Source organism: Protomyctophum parallelum, assembly GCF_964188405.1.
Source record: "Protomyctophum parallelum genome assembly, chromosome: 23".
Taxonomy (NCBI): domain Eukaryota; kingdom Metazoa; phylum Chordata; class Actinopteri; order Myctophiformes; family Myctophidae; genus Protomyctophum; species Protomyctophum parallelum.
The window spans coordinates 21,882,439-21,899,282 of record NC_139715.1 but is presented as its reverse complement, the minus strand read 5'-3'; the positions used below and the strand labels follow the sequence as shown (position 1 = coordinate 21,899,282).

General features: G+C 43.7%; 1 protein-coding gene across 4 annotated transcripts; it reads right to left on the bottom strand.

The window, feature by feature from the left end:
* Positions 1–544: 544 nt before the first annotated feature.
* LOC310854183 (pleckstrin homology domain-containing family A member 1-like) lies at positions 545–15,963 on the bottom strand. 4 transcript variants are annotated; one of them, XM_083758719.1, is made up of 11 exons: positions 15,779–15,963; positions 12,849–12,993; positions 10,473–10,529; positions 10,063–10,108; positions 9,550–9,647; positions 7,354–7,458; positions 4,963–5,079; positions 4,810–4,878; positions 4,401–4,529; positions 1,751–1,825; positions 545–878 (listed from the first exon to the last, which is right to left on the bottom strand). In XM_083758719.1, the coding sequence occupies exons 1-11, from the start codon at positions 15,934–15,936 to the stop codon at positions 675–677; spliced, it is 1,203 nt and encodes a 400-aa protein (XP_083614845.1). In that variant the 5' UTR covers positions 15,937–15,963; the 3' UTR covers positions 545–674. The 4 variants fall into 4 exon arrangements, with proteins under 4 accessions (XP_083614845.1, XP_083614846.1, XP_083614848.1 ...); XM_083758720.1 differs by having other exon boundaries at positions 12,806–12,993; positions 15,779–15,918; XM_083758722.1 differs by having other exon boundaries at positions 12,830–12,993; positions 15,779–15,918.
* Between the last annotated feature and the right edge of the window lie 881 nt (positions 15,964–16,844).

Here is a 16,844-nt window from a genome sequence, read left to right as displayed (position 1 = left end):
CCGTTTATAAATCCTTGCCTTTATGTTTATGGCATGTGAGAATACAGTACATCGGCTGGCGACTCTGATGGGAGTCGAACACATAGCTATTGATTATATCTTTTGAGATGCCTAGAAGTCCAATGTGGTATCCATTGATTATATCTTTGTGATGCTTTTGACGATACTGATACCACGATATGTCGGCAGATGATTCGCTGTGGTGACCCCCGAAGGGAAAGCTGAAAGGAAAATAAGAAAAAGACACACATCTCTGCTTCTGGTGACTGATATTGTCCTTCTGATGAATGTTAGTCTGGAGCTCTCTGGTGGAGCTGTTGCCCCCCGAGACCCGAATATGGAAAAGAGGTTGAAGATGGATGGATGTTGGAAAACTGTACATGAAAAAGAATTGTCACATAAAAAAATAAAAAACAAGGGGGAAGTAAAAACATTTTATTTTACACTTTCAATATATTTCAGATTAAAAAAATAATAATACAAATAACGGAATGTGACGTGTGTGTGTGTGTGTGTGTGTGTGTGATGTTCCGAGTGTGTGGGATATCAAAGCAACTGAAAAATATTTGTGCCCTTGATAATGTATTTTATAAATGTGGACTCAAATAAATGTGGACTCAAATAAAGAAACTGTGTGTGTGTGTGTGTGTGCGCTTATAAGCACATCATCATCATCATATCAGGGTCATTTGAAGATCATTGTTCTTGTTTAAGCCCCGCCCCTCTCCATTTGGTTCCCGTGACGGCGACGCCTCCTCCTCAACAACTGGAACGTCTCCCGCGGCGACAGACGGGGGCGGGGCCGGAGCCGAGGACTGTGGGAAGTGGAGTTCCTCATAGATGGGGACGTAGAAGGTGGAGGCGGAGTCACCGCTGTCCTGGAAACACAGTGACAATTTAATTTGACGACACTCTTAATCCAGAGTGATTTACACTGTAAGCAAGAACAACACATTGGAATACATCAAATACATGAAAAATAGTCATCAAGAATCATACGTAAGCTAAGAACAGTGGAATATTTATATAATGAAGCTATGCGTATTTACAGTACTATAGAATGCCATGTCTACAAAAATCTAAGTTACATAAGTTGAGCCTTTGCATACGGTAAGGTCATCAAGGCTAGTGCTACTGGCTAAAATGGAGCCTGAAGAGGTGGGTTTTCAGACTACGGCAGATTGCAATGGGAATTGCATTCCAAAGTTTTGGAGCCAGAAGGGAGAAGAGTTTTAGTGAATGTTCTTCCAGCTTCCCTAATACATGGGTCTTCAACAGGTGGTCCTCAGAGGGACCCCTAGGGTTCCTCAGAGTTACTACAAGGACTCCTAGGGGTCAACAGGGACCCCTAGTGGTCCTCAGAGTCACTACAGGGACCCCTAGGGGTCCTCAGAGTTACCACTGGGGGTCATCAGAGGTACTACTAGTTTGGAAGAGCTTGCTTTCAGTAAAGCAACGTCCTGCTGCCTCCTGCTTTATGTGCAAATTCAAAACAGGTGGTTACGCAGGGCAGTTGAGTGATATCCAACGAGCGTTTTCAAACTGCAACACACTAGTTGCCACCCAGCCATTATTAACTTAATGGCGAGATGAGCGCTGTCTGCATAAGGTCTACTGTGTGTTCAAGATGGCCGCTGTCTGCACACAGTCAGGTCAAGTGTGTGCGCACAGAGCCAAGATGGCCGCGGTCTGCATATGGTCTATTGTGTGCGCAGAGCTCGTCATACAAGAGGAACACAGCAGCACCTACAGCAGTGGTTGAAGACGGAGCGATGGTCTGTGAGATCTGTTTAATCCAACTGTGCATTTCAGCTGGACTGTCACACTGAGAGAGAGAGAGAGAGAGAGAGAGACAGACAGACACCTTAGACTACCGTTGACAGTTTAGACGTAGTGAATTAATTAATCCAGGCCTCCCGTTAACGAGATTGACGTAATTGTTTTATTCCCTATAATCGGGGGATTTGTTTTAAATTATTTAGCACCTTTTAGCAGCCGATGTTGTCCACCTAAAACCGTCCCAAATCCTTGCGTGCACGCTCGCACACACGTGACCTTTATGTGCATAGCTGCTCAAAATGCGATATTCTTGATTAGAGCTTAATTTAGATTACTTAGATATGAAAATAAACAACAATCGCACGGGATCGGGGACAAGATCACTGTGACACATAGTGCAGAAAGCTAGCGGAAGTGTATGTCCGTTTAACCGGAAATAACAACGGCCAAATTCGGTCAATTCGATCATGATGATGATAGTTAAATGAAAATCATGTAAATGTGATGCATATATACAGTATGTATGTGACTTTGTTATGGTCTCAAGGTACATTATGTCAGGAGATGCAGTTGGCCCTAGAGGGTGGTTTTTAGATTAAACTTTATAATGTGGCACCCTTTGAAGAAAGTGTGGACACCTAAAACATTCATTGCCTACATTATTTTTCTTCTACTCTGTACATACTAGTGTTTCATGTTGTTGATTTTGTATGTTGGTGTTCTTTTTTTTCATGATGAGTTGATCAAATAAAATGTATTTAATTTTCTGTTCGTTTATTGCGTTTGTTGTATAATAATTGTGATATGGATCTTCCTGGGTCTGAAATAGAGCTCGGATTGGATTGAATCGGATCGAATCGTCATCCTAGTAATTCTGGGCTCCCCCAGAGTTAGGCTCAATCCCAATTCCCCCCTTCGTCCTGGCCCTTAGCCCTTGCCCTTGCTTATGCGCGTTCACGTGAGGGGGAAGGGTTATCTCAATTGTCTTTGGATGGAGGGGTAGGGCTGAGGGCGAGGGGTAGAATCCCCTTCGTTTGAAGGGATATCTCGACGGGACTTCAAACGGAGCAACATCACTGAGGGCTGAAAGGCGGACGAGGTAAGAAGCCTTTTATGTCCTTTATTATGGAAAAATATTATAATAACCAATATTATTTTAATGTATTAACAATCTGCATCGCCAAAAATATCGCAATCTCTAGCAAAGGTTAACGTTACCTCACGTGAACTAACGATATGATACGGCGTTGCATTCATACAACGTTATACCCATTCATTTGGCGCCGCATCGGCGCTTTATTCTTTTTTATTTATCGCCGGTGCGCCGGTGATACAACTCGGATGCAAGCTAGCTTATTAGCAGGCATCAGTCCGACCCCCCAGACCACGATATGTCAACATTCTGCAGTTTTGGAGCTCTTAAAAGCCGTGAAATAGCCTACTGTACCTACATAACGCTGTCACTGCATAACGTTGGCTACTCGCTGCAGTGATAGCTATGGTTTTATCATGACCAATGTTAAGCTAATCCCCACAAGTTGCAAAACTTACATAACTAATTAGCAGTGGTGTTGTTTTTTTCCCCCAGGCAAACCAGCTACGGAACAGACTGCAAGCTGCTGTGCAGACTGTACATTGGATGGAGATGAATCACGATGGCATTTTCATTGATAGAAAATTACTCTGTTCTTAATGATATTAAAAACAATGAACACAGTGACCACAGCCCCTTCTTTCTATACTGTAAATTGTTTTTCCTTTTTCTAACCCTGTATATGATATATATATATATATATATATATATATATATATATCTGTACGCATGCTATACAAACTGTTAATACAATAATGAATGAATCAGGTACAACTGTTGAGCAGGTGTCAGAATGAGCTATATCTAGCTGAATTACATTCTGCATGGTGGGCTACCAACATGAGACAAAATTACAATATATTTATTTCATCATAACCACAGCAATGTTATATTTACGTTACATCTCTACAGCTTAAATCAAATGTAAAGTAGTTTCCAAAGTGGGTTATGGGCTAAATGATAGTTTGTACACTATCAGAGTTAATTAACATTGATTTTACAATATAAATTGGAGGTCCTAGAGACAGAAATGCCATCAAAGTTTGGGGACCACTGGCCTGTAGTGAGCTTGCAGATCAGCTATTTTCTGAGAACAGGTTGTATATCAATATCTACAAGGGACGTTCAATATTTAGGGACGTTCCAATTCCTAGGGGGGTGATTTATCTCCCTACCCCTTGACACTCATTATGTAGGGACAAGGGGAAGGGGCAAGGGCTGAGGGGTAGGGTTAAAAAACGAATTGGGATTGGGCCTTAGTGTCCTTGAGGAAGACTCTGCACGCCTAGCCTCGGCAGCATTCCGTTTCGGATTTATGATCCGGTCGGGAGCGCATGATATCGTTACGTTTGTGACGCAAGGTTACTGAACCCCTATTTGCTCCCAATGAGCAGGTTGGTTGCCTTGCATGGCTTTCTCCACCATCGGTGTGTGAATGTGTGGGAATAGTTGAATGTAATGCACAATCTATGTAAAGCTGTATGACTACCTGCACATAGAAGGCTCTAGAGTGAGTGTGTGTGTGTACCTGCACATAGAAGGTCCTAGCGTGCGTGTGGATCTCAAACAGGTTGTCTCTAGTGGAATGTTCAGAGTGGTCCGATTCCTGCACGGCCTCAATGTCCTGCAACGACACCACCCTCAGTGGCTCCCTCTCCTGGAGAGATGCACGCGCACAGACACAGACACAGACACACACACACACACACACTTAAAGTGAAACCAGACTACAACTTAAACATCCCTCCCCCCCACCACACCCCCCCCCCCCCCAACCTCTGTGCATTATGAAGAGTTCAAGGAAAGTTCAACTTTGGCACAGACGGGTGCATTGTTGATTTCAGCTCATAGCGCTACAAGCTCGTAGCGCGGCTATGAGCTTGTAGATCTGTGTGTGTGTGTGTGTGTGCGCGTGCGTGCGTGCGTGTGCATGTTACCAGGTCAGATTTGTAGTAACTCAGAGCGTTTTCGTCCAACAGGAAGTAACGTCTTTTCCATGTCTTCATCTGAGGAAGATCAAGATCAACCAATGAGAAGCAACGTAACACCTGTGCGTGCGTGTGTGTGTGTGTGTGTGTGTGAACACTGACCACAGCTCCTTGTTTGACACACCATCCACTTTTAATCCCACAATGCACCTGTTGTTCTCCAGACCGGAAGTAGGGCTGACCACGCCTTGAATGGTCATGCTTCGCCCCTTCCTGTTCCTAACAAACAAACAAACAAACTGGAAATGTCATCATAATGTCAGCCATCCTCAACCATACTGTAGATACAGAAAGGTAGACGCCTCCTTCGGCTCTGGGATGTTTGTATCGCTAGTGCGGAATCTCATTTGGGTTCGCTTAAATAGCCACGCCTCCCTCCTACTAGTAGCACTGGACAAATTACAGTTTTAGAACGCAACGGAGGGCCTCGTCTGAAGCCAACTTGAGCCACGAGAGACACCGCCGCGTGCGCTAATGCAGTCAAGCGTTGCGAGGTTTGCTTAGCCAACTCAGGGCCGTTCAACGTGGTTCCTGCTGTCATCATTGCCTACCATCTGTTACATTTGGCACAAAACAGTGTCATAAGCAGGATTCGAACTCGGGAGGTGTGGATTGGAAGCCTATTGACTAACGAGCCATGCTACCAGGCTGGCTGCCAGAATGGGTTTCCAGGCTGTAGTATAGAATATGACAACTCCCAACTATCATGTAAAAAGAAAGAAAAGCATGTTGGAAAGGTCGGATCATTAGAGGCAGCCATGTTGGAAAGGTCACATCATTAGAGGCAGCCATGTTGGAAAGGTTGCATCATTAGAGGCAGCCATGTTAGAAAGGTCAGATCATCAGAGGCAGCCATGTTGGAAATAAATTGGATTTCACTGTAGTCTAAACAGATCAGAGATATGGTCAGTTGACTCAGTTCTGATGGTCAGTTGTGTTGGTCAGTTCTGATGGTCAGTCTAATCAGAGACATGGTCAGTTCTGATGGTCAGTCTAATCAGAGACATGGTCAGTTCTGATGGTCAGTCTAAATGGAGACATGGTCAGTTGTGATGGTCAGTCTAAAATAATGGAGACATGGTCAGTTGTGATGGTCAGTCTAATCAGAGACATGGTCAGTTCTGATGGTCAGTCTAATCAGAGACATGGTCAGTTCTGATGGTCAGTCTAAATGGAGACATGGTCAGTTCTGATGGTCAGTCTAAATGGAGACATGGTCAGTTCTGATGGTCAGTCTAAATGGAGACATGGTCAGTTCTGATGGTCAGTCTAAATGGAGACATGGTCAGTTCTGATGGTCAGTCTAAATAGAGACATGGTCAGTTCTGATGGTCAGTCTAAATGGAGACATGGTCAGTTCTGATGGTCAGTCTAAATAGAGACATGGTCAGTTCTGATGGTCAGTCTAAATAGAGACATGGTCAGTTCTGATGGTCAGTCTAAATAGAGACATGGTCAGTTCTGATGGTCAGTCTAAATCAGACCTGGGCATTGTACTGCCCGCCGGCTGACTTTGACCGGCCCGCGAAAGATTACTTGATAATTAGAAAATAAAACATACTTTCATTACCATATGGGTGTACTAAAACCGCATTGCTTTTATTTTTAAGCCCATGTATTCTCACACTGCATGCAATCCGCACGTCAACTGTGCACGTGTGATTGAGAGAACCTGTCTTCCTTCCTTCACCCCCCTCATATGCGAAAATGTCGGCTTTTTGGATTTATTGGTGACAACAGCGTCGGTGAATGCAAATAGCCATGAAGCCCAGCTAAGCATGCAGCTCCACAACACGGTAGGGCAGGCGCACGATTACCAAACTTCCTCGCAGGAGGACAAGTTAAATCCCATTATGCTTTATTTAAACCGCTCTAACCCGCCTCGGCAATAAAGTTAATTTAAGTGATGTCTTAAGATGTCTTAAGATGCTGATGGAAGAACAACTATTAAAACAGCTACCTCTAATGTTCTCATTGTTAAAATAAAATGCTAGTATTTAGGCCTACATGACTTGTAACTTAAACAAAAACATCGTTTTCTACTGGGAAAGCAAACGTCTCAAGCATGCAAGTAGAAATGCAGTCAAAGATTATCAATTTATAAAGATGGGCGAACTTCATTGGAGCCACTAGAGGCGAAATGGTACACAAAGCCTACAAATGGTCTCCTAGATATATATAGTAGGCGTGGTTTGCTTCTCCCCTGACCAGCCCACCACCCTCCCCCTCCCAGGCCGACAGCAACACTGACAACGTCATGTGGATGAGCATTATATGGCAAATGTCATGATTTCCATTTCCCAAATCAGTCCCCATCAACCAAGAGTCTAAGACAGTTATGGAAGATTATATTATTAATAAGCATTGGATCCCCCTTTCCATCTAGACTACATGTTCACATAACTTACACACACGGAGGCCTGAATACCACAAGAGAAAAGAAGAGTCACATACCACAGACATGACAGGACGTGTGTGTGTGTGTGTGTGTACCTGTGTAGTGGTGATAACAGGAACTCCTGCTATGATCTCAGTCTTGTACGCAACCTGTCTGAGGACGTCTTGATCATGCAACTCTGTGTCACATGACTTAGGTACCTAACACACACACACACACACACACACACACACACACACACACACACACACACACACACACACACACACACACACACACACACACACACACACACACACACACACACACACACACACACACACACACACACACACACACACACACACACACACAGTTCAGTGTCTGTGGTGGAGACATATACTGTATATTCCTGTATCCTGAAACAATGTTGAGTTTCACATGAAGTTTGTGCATTTATTGATGTTTTATGTTCAATAATTTATGTTTTAAACGTGAACACAAATAAAGATGTGTTGACACGATATGTTAAATCTCTGCTGCTAAACGCCTAAACATTTTATTAGTACATTGTGTGCGTCCGTGTCGAGGCAAACCAGGGGAAACAGCCATGCCTGTTCCTCAGAGGTGGGGGGGACTGCAGCTGAGCCCCTGGTTTAACATTGAGCACTCCCGCATTTTGGACACCAAATGGTGTCCAAATGGAAGAAAGTGCAGAAGTAGAGCATGCTTCAAAACGTCACTGAGCAACTTCCATTGGGACGGAGCAGTCCGCCCTCTAGTGGATCCCTAAACCCAGGCTGGGGGAGGTGATAGAGAGGGATCTCTAAACCCAGGCTGGGGGAGGTGATAGAGGGAGTGGATCTCTAAACCCAGGCTGGGGGAGGTGATAGAGGCAGTGGATCTCTAAACCCAGGCTGGGGGAGGTGATAGAGGGAGTGGATCCCTAAACCCAGGCTGGGGGAGGTGATAGAGGGAGTGGATCTCTAAACCCAGGCTGGGGGAGGTGATAGAGGGAGTGGATCTCTAAACCCAGGCTGGGGGAGGTGAGAGGGAGTGGATCCCTAAACCCAGGCTGGGGGAGGTGATAGAGGGAGTGGATCTCTAAACCCAGGCTGGGGGAGGTGATAGAGGGAGTGGATCTCTAAACCCAGGCTGGGGGAGGTGATAGAGGCAGTGGATCTCTAAACCCAGGCTGGGGGAGGTGATAGAGGCAGTGGATATCTAAACCCAGGCTGGGGGAGGTGATAGAGGGAGTGGATCTCTAAACCCAGGCTGGGGGAGGTGATAGAGGCAGTGGATCTCTAAACCCAGGCTGGGGGAGGTGATAGAGAGGGATCTCTAAACCCAGGCTGGGGGAGGTGATAGAGAGGGATCTCTAAACCCAGGCTGGGGGAGGTGATAGAGGCAGTGAATCTCTAAACCCAGGCTGGGGGAGGTGATAGAGGGAGTGGATCTCTAAACCCAGGCTGGGGGAGGTGATAGAGAGGGATCTCTAAACCCAGGCTGGGGGAGGTGATAGAGAGGGATCTCTAAACCCAGGCTGGGGGAGGTGATAGAGAGGGATCTCTAAACCCAGGCTGGGGGAGGTGATAGAGGGAGTGGATTATCCTGTCCAGGTATTGCAGCCACTGGAAGCCTGGAAACCCTATTTTGGCATTTTTCAATATGTTCCAACACTGGGATTTCTTAGGACTTTTGATATATTATCATTGACATATTTATAAAATAAAATAAATACATTCTGTTCATGAGTTTCTGTTGCAATTTGTTTGAGGTTCAACCCTAAATTGCACGTACTTAAAGGATCACTTTTCAACCTATCTTCATATAATAGGTCCTCACTAATAATCATGATAAAATGGCACGATTTTTTTCTACTCAGTCTGTGTCTCATAGGAGGGCTGTGGGCAGTTTAGAAACCGTCTTCCAGTGATTAGGCAGATCTTTTTTTTAAACAAGATTTTTTTGCAATTTCTTTTAGATTTCCATTATCGTGAGAACGATAGCTTCCATTTTCGCATTGCAACTTTTCAGGACTAGAAAGCCTGCAGTTTCTATTAGGTTGTATTCCCCATTGATGATGTCACTGGAAGACGGTTTCTGAACTGCCAACAGCCCTCCTATGAGACACAGACAGAGTAGAAATTGCGCCATCTTTTCATGATTATTAGTGAGGACCTATTATATGAAGATAGGTTGAAAAGTGGTGAAGTGCTCCTTTAATTCTCCCCTGGGTTGCCACATTGTGCTTGTATTGTGTACTGTGTGTGCGTGCACTGTGTGTGTGGGCGTGCCTGCGTGCGTGTTACCATAATCTTGGTAGCGTTGGTCAGAACATTGATCCATTCAGTCTGATCCTCATGGTCATTGGCCTGAAGGAAGAACTGTCTCGCAACTGCATTTATCACTGGACAGACAAGACAGTGTTTATTCATGAGCTGGTCTACCTGGCTCTCATTGACTCACACACACTCCATCTTAAACGTCTTAGTGCATCTGAAATGCATGTTTGACGTAAAAACTAGTCACTTCCTTATTGACATTTATACATTGTGTACACACACACACACACACACACACACACACACATGTGCGTATGAGTGTGCGTGCATTTGCATCACTTAATTTACAAGAAGTCTACGCAATTACAGAATGTAGAAAATGTGTTAATTTGTTTTGCCTGTTATCTCTCCAAGTGGTATACCAACATCAATACAGCATGGAATATGGTATCAAGTTACAACATATTCTTTAGTTTTGGGTCTGAAAGGCTCATCCATCGCGCACACACGCACGCACGCATACACACGGCGAAGACTCACCGAAACAGAAATCTGCTTTGGGACGCAACTTGGTGGCATCACTGACCTGAGAGACAGGCAGGCAGGCAGGCAGGCAGGCAGGCAGACAGACAGACAGACAGACAGAATGTCATATTTTTATTTAAATTGTTCCAACTTGTCTACCCGTTACAAACACTTACAGAATGTGCAGCCTTCAGCATCGTAACAAAAAGGCCTTTCCAGCTTCACATACAAACCCAATATGAGTGGTTGTTTTAGTGACCATTCATAAACATTCCACTGTTTGTACCTGAAAAACGTGCGTGCGTGTATGCGTCACGCATACGTGCGTGTGTGTACCTTCAAGATGTAGCAGAGTTTGAGCGAGCAAACATGTCCTGTTTCTTCAGTGTGTGTGTGTGTGCGCGTGTGCATGTGTGTGCGTGTACCGTAGAGATGTAGCAGAGTTTGAGCGAGCCAACATTTCCTGTTCCTTCAGGAAGATTCTGAAAAAAAAGCAGGAACAGGCATGTCAGGTCACATGATCACATACCTCAGAGAGAGAGAGAGAGAGTGTGAGTGTGAGTGTGAGTGTGTGTGTGTGTGTGTGTGTGTGTGTGTGTGCTATATGCAGTAGTGGAGAAAGTACTTGCGTAATTATGTTACTTTTAACCTCTGCGTTTGACACTCTTTGCCACAAGACTCTAATTTCTCGACTAGAGCACCGTGTTGGTGTCAGGGATTCTGCCCTAGATTGGTTCTCATCCTACCTTTCTGATAGACATTTCTCAGTAAAAGTTGGAGATTTTGAATCCTTCTCCTCCCCCCTGCCTTCCGGAGTCCCCCAGGGCTCGATCCTGGGGCCAATACTGTTCTCCCTTTATCTTCTCCCCCTGGGACACATTTTCAAGAAACATTTCACACAGTGGTGTACTGACAACTATCTAGAGTTGAATGTGGTCAAAACAAAAGAACTGGTCTTTGAAACAACAACCCACACTGGACTTAACTCACTCCTCATTAATGGTAAAACAATAGAACAGGTAGACAGCTTCACATATCTTGGACTCACACTGGACAATAGACTTAGGTTTGATCAACACATTACATCAATCCAGTCACGCTTTCAGCAAAGACTCCATGTAATCCGTAAATTAAGATCACTATCTGTTGCTCCTCATCTTTTGCTATTACTGTACAAAAGCATTATTCAACCCGTTCTGTTGTACTGTTCTGCATGTTTCTACACCATACTGTCCATGCCTAACAGGAACAAACTTTTCAGTATCACCCGTATTGCTTCCAAAATCATCGGACTTCCTACACCCACACTTTCTGATATGAACAATAACGCCATCACACGACTAGCACTCTCGATATCAAATGACACTGATCATCCTCTGTATCGTTTCTTTAACCTCATGCCATCTGGACAAAGATACAGGACCTTGCCCTGGAAAAAGGTCCGTTTTAGTAGGAGTTTTGTCCCCTCAGCCATCGCGGCATTAAACAAACTGCCCCGCCGATAGGATGATTCTGTACACAGTGGGGAACTCATGTTTTGTTTTTTTGTTTTTTTGTTTTGTCTTGGTGCTATGTGCTCTGTGTTGTTTTTGATGTGGGTGTTGAACTGTTGAACAGATTGTGAAGACAAATATCCTTCGGGACAATAAAGATTATTATTATTATGGCATTGCCTATCATTTCTACGCAGATGGTTCCCAAATCTATATACACCTCTAAAAAAGGGAAGCAACGACTCCCTGACAGTGACACCCCTTCTTAAGTGTCTCAATGACATTAAGGCCTGGGTGGCTCTCAACTTCCTCAGTGTAAATGAAAGCAAAACGGAAGTCATAGTGTTTGAGCCTAGTGGCCCCGGTGTTGTACCCACCGACCTTGGTCCCCTGCAGCCTTATGCCAAACCCGTTGTCTCTAACCTTGGTGTCAAACTGGATAATGCACTCAAACTGGACAAACAGGTAAACGCTATGGTTAGTTCCAGCTTTTATACAGGCTGTGTATTTAGCTTTTAACTTTCTGTACAGCACTTTGTAAACCTTGCGTTGTGAAATGTGCTATATAAATAAAGAGGATTGGATTGGATTGGATAAAAAGCATCAATGCTGCAAATGCTGCAATGTCGAAACATTCCGTTACAAGTAAAGGTTTTCAAATGTATGTAATTGAAAATGGCAGATTCTACATGCTTGTAGATCGGCTATTTTCAAATGGCCGGAATGTACAGCATACGTGGTTAATGCATGTTTTGTAATAATAATCAAAATCTACAAAGTCAAACTAAAGTTCTGAAATTAGGAGTCATTTGCCTCTGGGATGTAGTGGAGTAGAAGCAGGGACTACCCTTAAGTCAGACCTCCCGTTAGTCCGACCCGTGCTGCGTGTTACAAATCACCCATGCTGCGTGTTACAAATCACCTGAGATTTGTTGCGTTACCGTGATGCTATTTTCGCACTCGGACGGACCCAGGGACCCAGGCAGGCAGGGACACACATTGATGGACAATGGAGTGGCTGCACCACTCAAAAACTACAGCACTTCAGTACATACAGTACATATACATAGGCCTACTTACTTTCCACCACTGTGTATGTGTTATCAGGGGTTGATTGTGATTAGACTTACTGTGAACTTGTAGATCTGCTATTTTTTAATAGCCAACATATAAGTGGATGAAATTGTGTGACGCTGTGTTCACTATACTTTTACCGAGGACCCCCTGGAACATGCACGCACACGCGCGCACACGCACACACACACACACACGTGTACACAACGCTGTACCAGTGGGTTGTCCATGTACCACAGCAGCTGTCCTTCCACGGTGTCGAGCACGAAGTATCGCCGGAGGAAACGGCCGCTGCTCCGCGTCTCCTCGATGTCCAGGAAACCACACGTCCTGCGATGGCGGTCCACGTACGGCATGGTCACCTGACAGGTCACCTGACCTGGTGAGATAGAAATAAAGCCGCTTCACTCAGAAGCCGAGAGCCAATAATCGCTATGTAACAGCAGGTCCCGCGAATGTGAATGAATTCCCTCAAAACCAGGGATCATATCGTTTAGAGAAATGGAGGTGAAAATCAAGCTCGTTTTGAGCCAAAAAGAAGAATCTGAGATATTACGATTCTAAGAACTAAAGAACTATAAATATAATTTATTTCATTTTTTTTTCTCCATCGCACCTGTTACGAGCGCGTACAGGACACAGTTGTGATGCGTAATCAATTGCTATTTAAAAAGGGAACGAAAAGGAGATCTCGGCACGTTATTCAACCTCACAAATGACGTATGGCATGGTCACCTGACAGGAGAGATATAGGGCGCGTTCGGAAATGCGCACCGGGAATGTGGTCAGTTTGTTGAGTGTGGTGGGCTCTCAGTGGACAACCCCAGCTTCAGGGTAGGGTCGCTCAGTGGACGACCCCAGCTTCAGGGTAGGGTCTCTCAGTGGACGACCCCAGCTTCAGGGTAGGGTCGCTCAGTGGACGACCCCAGCTTCAGGGTAGGGTCTCTCAGTGGACGACCCCAGCTTCAGGGTAGGGTCGCTCAGTGGACGACCCCAGCTTCAGGGTAGGGTCGCTCAGTGCAGGCACTCGGCACACCCGGTGCGCAGCGCACTGGATTTTCGAACGACAACGCACCGAGTGCACTGAATAAACGAACGACAAGAGAGCACACCAGTGCATTCAGGGCGCATTTCCAAACGCACCCATATATTCATATGAACATATTGTCGCCTTCTTAAACTATGGCCCAAGTAATTTTTTGTTACAAAGAAACGTGATGTTTCCAAAAAATTCTCAAAACTATGTGAGAATAAGTCTCAAAACTATGTGAATTAGAAGCCAACAAATTGACTATTTTAATAATAATAATAATAATAATAATAATAATAAAACTTAAATCTATATAGCGCTTTTCTAAATACCCAAAGCGCTTTACATACGAACACTAGGAACAGACTTTATTAAGAAAAAAAAACAAAGCAAAACATAACAGATACAACAACAGTACAGGTTTAAAAAGATGAAAGATTTTGGCCTATACTCTTGATATAGGCCAGTGTACTAAAAGGGGCGGGATCAGCACCATGATAATTTTACCAGAGGTGGCTATAGTGGTGTCATGAGGAGCACAGTGGTGTAGAGTAGACGAATATAAAACTGTGTAGACTAGGAAAGTGGTGATTTTACCAGAGATGGTCAGTGAGGAGCAGAGTGGTGTAGACTAGAGAGTGGCGTCATTTGAAGGGGCAGAAAACATTGCTCCAAACTCCAAAGCAGCCCTGGAGTGTGACAAGAGTTTGAAATACATTGCTTTCAACAAGGACGGCGCACATATCAGCAATTTTAGGCATGTGTGCCAACTCTTTTAAAGTATTGTACAGTGACAACTAAAGTCTCTGTTTATGTTGTACTATTACTAAAAAGAACAATCTAAAATAAAGGGATTTAAGATAATTAAAGCTGGACTGTTGCCTGAGGCCAGTGCATTCTGCCAACTTCCAGTACAGAATTTGTCACACTACACCAATAGAAGTAGAAGAGGCGCCATTGGACTGGCCCCGTGAAGTGAACGGAGTTGCCACAACTCTCTCTCTCGACTTTATTTTATTTTTGTCTGGGTCCATCGATTCAGATCAGAGGTCATCAATATATCCGTACACGGACAAATGTGTACGGTGGCAAATGCTTGGTCATGTCTGTGGCATTTTTTACACACCGTTATAATGGTGTGTACACTATGCATGGCACATTAGGAGTCCAACTAGTAGGCTACTAGTGGTTCTAAAATGTTTTATTTCCAGGGACCCACTTAACTCCGAGTGTACACATGGAAACGAATTGACCTGTAAAGGGTCCATTTGGTTCCATTTGTACACTTCATGTGTTTATATTGCCCACTCATTTTGTCTGTGATTCATTTTGACAAAAATGTCCACCATAAGCCAGCATGGCAATGAGCCCTGATCCATACAGATTTCCCAAAATATTTATATCAATTATTTTAAAGAAAGAAAGAAAGAAAGAAAGAATCAAGCCATCCAGGATCCTTGTGAATCATGACCATAACAGCTTTGAAAGCTTTGAAGTTGTCAACAAAAAACATCACAGACAAAATACTTAATTTCCTATTTTGACATAAACAATCTATTCAAAAGTAGCTGTGCTGTGATTTACCCCCTTGGGTACAGACACAATACCTACTGTCTGACGTAGAATAACTTTACAAAGTAAACACATGGACAACTTTTTGCAACAATGTGTGGTTTGTTGAGTTCTGTCAACACACCTTCACACACACCTTCACACACACACACACACACACGAATCATTTTATTTGGATCTGCACAAGAGGCGCAATACAATAGACCCAAACACTGATCAGAATTGTTACATTATATATATAATGTAACAATTCTGATGTGCAGCAGTTATATCTGGTTGGACCATATGGTCCAACCAGATATAACTGCTGCACATGCTTAACACACAGAGGGGAATAAAGATAGCACATTGATGACATATAGGCCTACTATTACTCGACACTACTAGACAGGATTTTTTTTTTTTCTCTTTTTAAGCCACCTAGGGATAAATGAAACAACGCCTTCTCCAGATATTTAGCCAACGTTTTTGCATTTGTCTTTTGCAATCCACCCAATTGCAGACCCCTGAGCACTTAAGTTCTCTTTCTCACACACACACACACACACACACACACACACACCTGGACGGTCGGACCTGCGAGTGTGTGTCCACTTCTTGGATCCGAAGTTCCGAACAGAAACCGAACCAAACCGAACCAATCCGAACAGAGTTCAGTTCAGTTCCTCCGCGCAGATAAGTAAGCCTGGGACCGAGGCTATAGTTCCTCCCCCGCAGCATCAACCTGTGCTGTTCGGTGTTGGCTGAAATCACCCCTCAGATTGAGTGCTGTAGCGTCAAGTTACACAACAGTCCACAACTACACTTGGCACTTCCACTTTGAAATATCAAAATAAAATGACACCGTTTGGATTATTATTGCTATTATTACAAAAAACACTTAAATTCAGACCTATAACCTACCATAGGGCCTAGATATAATTTGGCAATTTGAAACAGACAAGGCTACTTTCAAATGATCTGATTAATTTATAATGAGGACCCCGATATAAACAAGTCTTGGTGTTTTTTTCTGGTTATCCTCTCAGTAACAGTTTCTGTATTGATCTGTAGGCTACTTTCATTTGAACTATACCCATTCTACAAACGGTGAATAAAAATTTCAATCAATCAATCAATCAATCAACATTTGAAAACGTTTTGATGCAAATCAAATACTGCCAATACTTTTGTGTTTTTCTTCTTCTTTTTTTTGTTTTGTTACTCCAGTAGGCTAAATGTTAAATACCTCAGGTTACTGGATTAAAACTAAAGCGCGCATCACATAATTTCACATATCTTTTACATTTGTTGAAATAAAATCAACTCTACAAAATAAACGCCGACTGGTTCAGCTCATCTCCAGACACATGGAGAGTGTGTTGGCGTCCTCCTGTGGCAATACGATGCAAGTACACCTAACATCGTAAGCAATAAGCATGCATGGGTCATTGAGACGTAGGCTACTACTGGAGTGGACTTTGAGAACCACTGGTGTAGGTACAGACAAGAATGTTATGTTGATGTTTTAGAAGGCGGCAACCAAATCCATATTCTCCACATTCTGCTTCTGTAAAAATAAAGTTTCTGCAGGAAATATTTGGTTAGACAGACAGGGCCAAAGAAGTGTGTCTGACCCTAATCATGTT

What these genes read in the sequence shown, in the direction of transcription:
- LOC310854183 (XM_083758719.1), bottom strand. Translation starts at nt 15,936, where the DNA reads ATGCTGCGGGGGAGGAACTATAGCCTCGGTCCCAGGCTTACTTATCTG. An exon ending in TCGCAGGTCCGACCGTCCAG is followed by an intron (nt 12,994 to 15,778) that starts GTGTGTGTGTGT and finishes CTATCTCACCAG; the next exon opens with GTCAGGTGACCTGTCAGGTG. An exon ending in GTGGAAGGACAGCTGCTGTG is followed by an intron (nt 10,530 to 12,848) that starts GTACATGGACAA and finishes CTTTTTTTTCAG; the next exon opens with AATCTTCCTGAAGGAACAGG.